The 7,497-nt window shown below is 56.4% G+C and overlaps 1 protein-coding gene across 1 annotated transcript in view; it reads left to right on the forward strand.

Annotated features, from left to right (window-relative positions):
• Positions 1 to 10: 10 nt before the first annotated feature.
• Positions 11 to 7,497, forward strand: part of ZNF692 (zinc finger protein 692) — a 9,306-nt gene continuing 1,819 nt past the window's right edge. The window contains exons 1-10 of the mRNA XM_008056863.2: positions 11 to 49; positions 626 to 816; positions 1,067 to 1,098; positions 1,427 to 1,690; positions 2,419 to 2,467; positions 2,557 to 2,736; positions 3,056 to 3,271; positions 3,360 to 3,437; positions 3,525 to 3,603; positions 5,327 to 5,441. Coding sequence (XP_008055054.1) covers positions 638 to 816; positions 1,067 to 1,098; positions 1,427 to 1,690; positions 2,419 to 2,467; positions 2,557 to 2,736; positions 3,056 to 3,271; positions 3,360 to 3,437; positions 3,525 to 3,603; positions 5,327 to 5,441 — 1,192 coding nt within the window. The 5' untranslated portion in view covers positions 11 to 49; positions 626 to 637. The remainder of the gene's footprint in view (positions 50 to 625; positions 817 to 1,066; positions 1,099 to 1,426; positions 1,691 to 2,418; positions 2,468 to 2,556; positions 2,737 to 3,055; positions 3,272 to 3,359; positions 3,438 to 3,524; positions 3,604 to 5,326; positions 5,442 to 7,497) is intronic.

The raw sequence follows: 7,497 nt of genomic DNA on the forward strand, positions 1-7,497 counted from the left end.
GCCGGGAGGCGCAGGCGCATTCGGGGCGAGGGAGGGCGGGGACGCGCAGGTAAGGCCGAGGCGAAGGTGAGCTGGAGGGGGGCTGGGTCGCAACGGGGGCTCTGCGAGTCCTGGGAGCTATCTTTTGAATTGGTCCGTTCCATGCTTGTGGGTGTTAAGTGGGGGGCCCAAGGCGGGGTGGGGACGCTTTTCAGATCTCTGCCCCCGCCCGACCCCACAGGGCCCATCCACGAAGAGCGCCCCCAGTTGCCGCCAGGGCTCGTCACCCAGTTGCCCTGTAAACCAGCAAGGACCGCTGCTCTCTCCAAGGTGGAATGTTCCTACCCCCACCCCAGCTGAAATTTCCCAAGAAAGCTCACGCCCCTTTCTCTCCCACAGTGCTACTAAAGGGGCTGCAGAACTCAGGCCTTGGTTTCGACGATTCTACCCACCCACCTTCCACCCGACGACACCCACTCCCGAGTGTTGGGCGCACACCCCCTGTGATACAAGGAGGGGTGGCTTGGCTCCACACTTGCAACTGCTATTGAAATAGCGTAGACCCACCCAGTTCACGGATGAGGAAACAGATCCCGGGTTCTTGACCCCTCAGATCTGGCGGGCCCTGTCTCCGTCTACCCTCCAGGCCCCAGCGCACATGGCCTCCTCCCCAGCAGCCGACGTGTCCTGCAGGCGGCGGGAGAAGAGGAGGCAGCTGGACTCAAGGCGCAGCAAGTGCCGCATTCGCCTGGGCGGCCACATGGAGCAGTGGTGCCTTCTCAAGGAGCGGCTGGGCTTCTCTCTGCACTCACAGCTCGCCAAGTTCCTGTTGGACCGGTTAGGGGCAGGGATGGGGGTGGAGGCCCCAGATCCCTCTCCAGGGCCAAGTGCATCCCGCTGCTCCTGTCCACCCTTGGGTTTCCTTACTTCAGCAGGATAGTCCTCCCAGGGTCCTGCTCCCCTCCCCATGGTCCCGGCCCATAAGAGGCCATTGGGGCTTGCCCCTTATGTGTGTGAGTGCCCAGGACAGAGGGGGCGGGGTGGCTGCTTGGACCCTGGCCTGACCTGCTACTTATCCCACTGACAGGTACACTTCTTCTGGCTGCGTCCTCTGTGCAGGTAGGTAGGGGATGGCTGGGACTAGGAGCCAGAGGGAAGAGGGGCAACAGGGTGGCCCAGAAACACCCTCCACAGAAGGGTTGGATCAGGGGAAACCCTGAGTGAGCTTGGGAGGGAGCATGAGTTGGGAGTCTGGGGTAGTTTGATAGCACAGCCTCTGGGGAAGGAAGCCATGTCTCAGGACCTTGGATGTCTGGTTCTGAAGAATGGTACACAGGACCGGGGCTGTGGTTGCTCATGGGTTTGGGAGGATAGGGCTGTCCAGGTGTGGCTTTCTTGGGTGAGAGGAATGGCTCCCAGCTCAGCCTGACTGCTTCCCTCCCCCCAGGTCCCGAGCCTTTGCCCCCCAAGGGTCTGCAGTATCTGGTGCTCCTGTCTCACTCCCACAGCCGCGAGTGCAGCCTGGTGCCCGGACTTCGGGGGCCCGGGGGCCAAGATGGGGGGCTTGTGTGGGAGTGCTCAGCAGGCCACACCTTCTCCTGGGGACCCTTATTGAGCCCAACACCTTCAGAGATGCCCAAGCCTGCCCCACCTCCTCATACGGCCTGGAGAAGTTGGTGCCCAGAGGCCAAGAGTGGGCAGGAGCCTGCAGGTGGGTCAGGGAAGAGTGTGGACAAACGGAGGAAGAAGGGTTTGCATCTTCTGTTCTCTAAAACATTGGAAAAACTGTGCTGGCAAGGAAATATGTATCAAAAGCAAAACACAATAGTATGCTGTGCTATCGTGGGTAGAAAATAAAAAACATGGAGGAAAAGAATAATGCATTTGTATGTACTTGTGGATGTATAAAATATCTCTGGAAGGTGCCTGTGGGAAGAACTAGGTGAGAGGGGGCAGGGTTGGGGAGGAGACTTTTCACTGTGTCCTTTTTATACTTTTTAAAAGTCATGCAAATGTGTCATCTCTGATGTAAAACACCCTTCTCACTTCAGTAGCCTCTGCTCTCTCCTCTCTTTTTTTTTGAGCTGGGGTCTCAGTCTGTTGCCCAGCCTGAGAGTGATGTGGCACAACCATGGCTTTCTGCAGCCTTGACCTCCTGGGCTCAGGTGATCCATTCTACTGCCTCAGCCTCCTGAGTAGCTGGGACTATAGACATTTTTGTAAAGATGAGGTCTTACTACATTGCCAAGGCTGGTCTCAAAGTCCTGGACTCAAGTGATCCTCCTAGCTTGGCCTCCCAAAGTGCTGGGATTATGGGCATGAGCCACTGCTTCCAGCCTCTTCCTTAGAGGCTCTCATCACTTCAGACCTTAGAATTCCATCTACCCGCATTCCTTGAGCTCAGAGTTTCTTACCCTTTGACGCTGCTTGTGCCAATAGGTTTGGAATTGGGGCATGACGAGAAGACTCAAGAGGCCAGCTTGCCCAGGTGAGCATGGGGTAAGAGGGATAAGATGGACTGGTGTGATAGTGGGGTGAGAGGGCAGGTCCTTAGGCTTGCCTTCCTTGGGCCTGCAGGGGTGTGGGACCTCCACCGGAGACCTTCCTGCCCCCAGGAGAGGAAGAAGGTGAGGAAGAGAAGGACAATGAGAATGAGGAGATGCTCAGTGATGCCAGCGTGTGGACCTACAGCTCCTCCCCAGATGAGGAGGTGCTCAGTGACGCCAGCGTGTGGACCTACAGCTCCTCCCCAGATGAGCAAGTTGGGCTTAGGGAGGTTGCTGGGTGGAGCAAGAGGGAGGAGGGGCTGGCCAGGCACTTCAGAGCTTGCAGACTGGAGAGATGGACTTGGTGGGGAGAAAAGAGGGCAGGTTTGGGGGAAGGTGGGAAGAACTAGGGTTTTTGGAGTAGGGAGGGGAAGGGGAGACTTGAGGGCTAAGAACAGATGTAAATGAAGAGCCTGGGTGGGAGCGTGGTTCTGAATTTGGGATCTTTTTGGTTTAGGGACTAGGGTTGGGCCAGGGCTGGTTGAGTACCCAGAGAGATGATGCCCTTTTCCTCTTGGTTCTCATTTCAGCAGTGAGCCAGATGACCCCGGAGCACCCCCTTCCCCTGTCACCCACACACCTGAGGAGGTGGAGACACCACCAGCCCCTGCAGCTCCCCCTGCTCCTCTTGCTGTACCATTGTCAGCATCTTCACATGGTTCCAGAGCTCTGCCCGTGGAAGCTGGGGCGCAGCCAGAGCTCAGTGGGATCCCACAGGCACCCCAGCAGACTGAGCCCCTAGCCAGGTAACTTGACAGCTGAGACAGAGGGCAGGGGCATTCCAGGATGTAGTGGGCTCCCTCAAGGCCTGTGCTCCTTCTTTGCTGCCTGTAGTGCTGGGAGTCAGGCTCAGTCTGCTCCGACCCCAACCTGGGATGAGGACACCGTACAGATCGGTCCCAAGAGAATCAGGTAGGGCCTGGGAGATGGGGCTCTGGGAAGGCTGGAGGGTGGTGGAGGAGGGTGGTCAGGAGTCTTCCTCTCCATTCTCCTTGCCAGGAAGGCTGCCAAGAGAGAGCTGATGCCCTGTGACTTCCCTGGCTGTGGGAGGATCTTCTCCAACCGGCAGTATCTGAATGTGAGGGGCGTGTCAGGCCTGTGTGGCCTTGGGAGCGGGAAGGGCTGAGGAGAAGCTAAAGACAGGAGCTGAAGGCGTTGAGGAGCATTCAGAGCAGGAGGAGGTGGGCTGGGGATGACACATGGAGCTGTCCCACCACTGACATTAAACCAGATGGCTGGTGGGTGAGGCAGGATGCTGAGCCTTGGGGCAGGGCCACTGCCAGCTGCACATCCCATGAAGAGCACATGGGCGGGTGCTCGTCAGGCTCCCGCGGGGCACTGGTGCCTATCTGGGTGCTTGGCATGTGTAGAGTCTTTTGGTCCTCACAACCGCCCTATGGAGTAGGTGCTGATTTAACATGCACTTTGCAGGTGAGGAAACTAAGGCACAGAAAAGCTAAGCATTGTGCAAGGCTCCCCAGTTCATGTGTGGTGTTGCTGAAATGGTTTTGAGCCTATGGGAAGTTCTTCCCTGGCTCCAGAGTCCACACTCGGGCTGCCCTGTCATGCTGGCCTCACTGGCTCGTCCTAGGGTAGGAGGGACTGGGCGATAGCCCTGTCCCCAGCTTCATTGCCTGAGAAGTTTGGGGCACAGACAGGGAAGGGCCTTAGCTCCACTGCCAGCTGGAACCCTTGGAAAGGCTGGTCCTGAGGCCAGGAAGGTCCACAGACAGGGGTGACGAGGTTGGGTGGATGGACAGTGGGTATAGGATGGTAGAGAGGAACCAAGGGGAAGTTCTGGAGTGATGAAGCCTCACGAAGCCCCAGGCTGAGGAGAACATTCTGCACAGGTGGGTCACACATGCTGGAGCATGTCACGGGCAGACAGGCGCAGTCCTGAGGGTTAACTGTGGACAACCAGGGTGATGCAAAAGGGGAGCCGTGCAGTTGAGTGACTCAGGGTGCCACCATAGGTCAGGAGAAAGAGATGCATGTCCAAGCTGGGCATTTAAGGATGAGGAGTCTATTATCCTTGTAAGTGTTCTGAGGCCAGGTGCGGTGGCTCACACCTGTAATCTCAGCACTTTGGGAGGTGGAAGCGAGAGGATTGCCTGAGCCCACAAGTTTGAGACCAGCCTGGATAACTTGTCTCCACAATAAATCAAAAAATTAGCTAGACATGGTGGCACGTGCCTGTGGTTCCAGCTACTTGAAAGGTTGAGGCAGAAGGATCGCCTGAGCCCAGTAGGGTGAGGCTGTGGTGGCCATGAGTATGTCACTGCCCTCTGATTCAAAAAAAAAGTGTTATAGGTTGAGAGCGTGTGTGTGTGTGTGTGTGTGTATGTGAGAGGACACTTCTGAAGCTGATTGATTTAGAAGAAAATAATGTCTATAAAAAGCAGGTAGTCTGGGAGACATTGTTGTACATCAATCCTGATATCACAGAGGATGATCACACTCATCCAGCCTCTGTCCCTCCCCGACAGACAGCAGCTCATGGTTAGGTGAACAAGTGTGTCCCAGAGTGACACTTGGTACAGGAGACAGTGTAGACAGTGCAGGGTGAGGGTGTGGCAGGGACCTGAGACTGTGGAAGTCAGGAGCAGAGAGGGCAAGGCAGGGCTTGTGGTCAGGATAGGATGGATTGATGCTCTGAGGTAGGTGAGGGTGGGGCCTAGAAGGCTGCTGGGGCGCAGGGGCCAGGAGAGGAAAGGAACCTGCCTGCTGGGCCATCTCAGTCCACCTCCCTGGGGAAGGCGGCCATCTTTTGCCTCTCTCCTTACTGCCGACTCCTTCCCTAGCACCACAAGAAATACCAGCATATCCACCAGAAGTCCTTCTCCTGCCCAGAGCCTGCTTGTGGGAAGTCCTTCAACTTCAAGAAACACCTGAAGGAACACATGAAGTTACACAGTGGTGAGTGACGTAACCCCCTTTCTCTGTGGGCCTGTCACTTTCCTGTCAGGTCCCCCTCTCTGAGGCCCTTCATCTCCTTCTGTGGGGCATTTTACCTCCCTCTGAGGGGGCCCTTCACCTCCCCTGGGACCCTTCACCTCCCTCTGGTGGGCTCTTTCCCTCCCCCTGTGGGACTGTTACCTCCTCCTGAGGGTTGACAGTTACTTATCCTGCATCCCTCTGTTGAACACCTGCCTGCTGTAGATTGTTGTAAATTTGGGTATAGCAGTGGAAAGGTGGGCAGCCCTGGACCTCGTGAGACTCTTCGCTAATGAGATGGGGCATGAAGTGTGGGAGCAGAAGACAGGGAGTGTGGAGGAGGGGTTTCTATTGTAGAGAGAGAAGCTGCTCTGGTAGAATCCAAGGTGAGGTGAGGTGTGAAACCTGTGCCATAAGACTACAGGCATGCACGTGGGAAGGCCTGAGGTGGGGTCTGGCTGGCATGCTCCAGGAGTAGGTAGGAGGTCAGAAGCTCAGGAAGGAAGGGAGAGAATTCATGGACTGCCTACAGCGCAGCTTGCTTCTGCTTCAGGTCAGATGGGTGCATTGCAGGGTTTCAAGTGGCAGAGGGACATGACTGACTTTGCAAATGGCCACTATAGCACTATGTGGAGAATAGGGCAGAACCAGACATTCCGCTGTGCGGTGACTGCAGAGATGTGCAAGGGCCATGGTGGTGGCCAGGACTTGCTGATGGCAGTTGCATTGGTGAGGGGTGGCTGGAGGCTGTGTGTGTGCCGATGGAGCCCAGAAGGCTGCTGTGGTAGTAAGGGGGTGGGGGAGTCGGTGATGCAGAGGAGTCCTCCTTGGGTGCTTGGGCGGAAGGGAGCATGGGTCCTGAAGATGGAGGCTGAACAGGCTTGAGGGGGAACAGTGATATGAGACTTGCTAGTCAGACATTCCAGGAGAGACAGATCTGGAGACTGGAGAAATGTCAGCAGGAATGTGAACATGAATAGGAATGTGTAGGTTGTGGGTGCACAGGTGGTGTTTGGAGCCTGGGGCTGGAGTGTCCCAGTATGGAGAGAGGTCATGTAGGTGAAGCAGAGGTCTGAGAGGCACATGTCACTGAGGGCAGGCCCTGTGGGCCATGAGAAAGGGAGGAGGGCAGAAGGTGCCCAGAGAGGAGAGAGGAGGGGATTCCAGGCCACAGGCCAAGTAGGGTGAGGTGAGAACAGGCCACCAGATGTGGCAGTGGGGAAGCCATCCTTGTCCAGGTGACAAGACAGTGCTGCAAGAGGGGCAGTGGAGCCATGGGGATAACAGCCAAAATGAGCGGTTCCAGGCAGAGCAAGACTGAGGTGAAGAGACGTAGCTCTTTGTGGAGTTTTGTTGTGAAGATGGCAGGGAAATTGGGTCTTGATTGGAAGGCTGTGGGCTCAGGCAGAGATGGAAGTGATTCCACAGAGAAAAGGCTTGCCCTGCCAGGTGGGCGGGAGGGTCCTGGGCACAGTGGAAGAGCCACTAGTGCAGCTTGAGGATTCTTGGGTCTGGGTGCAGGGGCAGGCTGGCTGGTGGGTGTGGGGGGCAGGGTGTGTGGCTTTTCTCTCTTGTTGGTGACTTAAACATTGTAGTGCTATGTGAGGCTGGTGGTTTGGGGGTATGAAGGCTGGTAGAGGGAGGACATGATATAAAGTGCCTGTATTCTAGAAAGTGGAAGAGTGAACTGACCAGGGAAATGAAGAGGTGAGGGGAGCTGGGGCGGGGGTTGAGGGGGTGGATGCTCCCTTGAGACTTGTGGTAGTAGATGAAAGGAGAGGCTTAGGGGACGATTACCCACAACACCTGCGGCCTGGGGGATGCCAACCATTATATTACAGCTGAGGGAGAATGGGACTGGCAGATGGGTATCGTGTGGTGAAGGAAGGTGACAAACAGAGCTGAGCAGGGAGGGGAACAGAGGGTGGTGGGGGGGCCAGTAGATGGGCCCTGAAGTCATAGGATTATCATAGCAGGAAGACAAGGCAGGAGGCTCTGCTGGAACCAGGATGCTTGGCATTGCTAGTCCTTTCCCTTC

This window comes from Carlito syrichta, unplaced genomic scaffold, assembly GCF_000164805.1.
Source record: "Carlito syrichta isolate Samal-C Ts95f unplaced genomic scaffold, Tarsius_syrichta-2.0.1 Scaffold302566, whole genome shotgun sequence".
Lineage (NCBI taxonomy): Eukaryota > Metazoa > Chordata > Mammalia > Primates > Tarsiidae > Carlito > Carlito syrichta.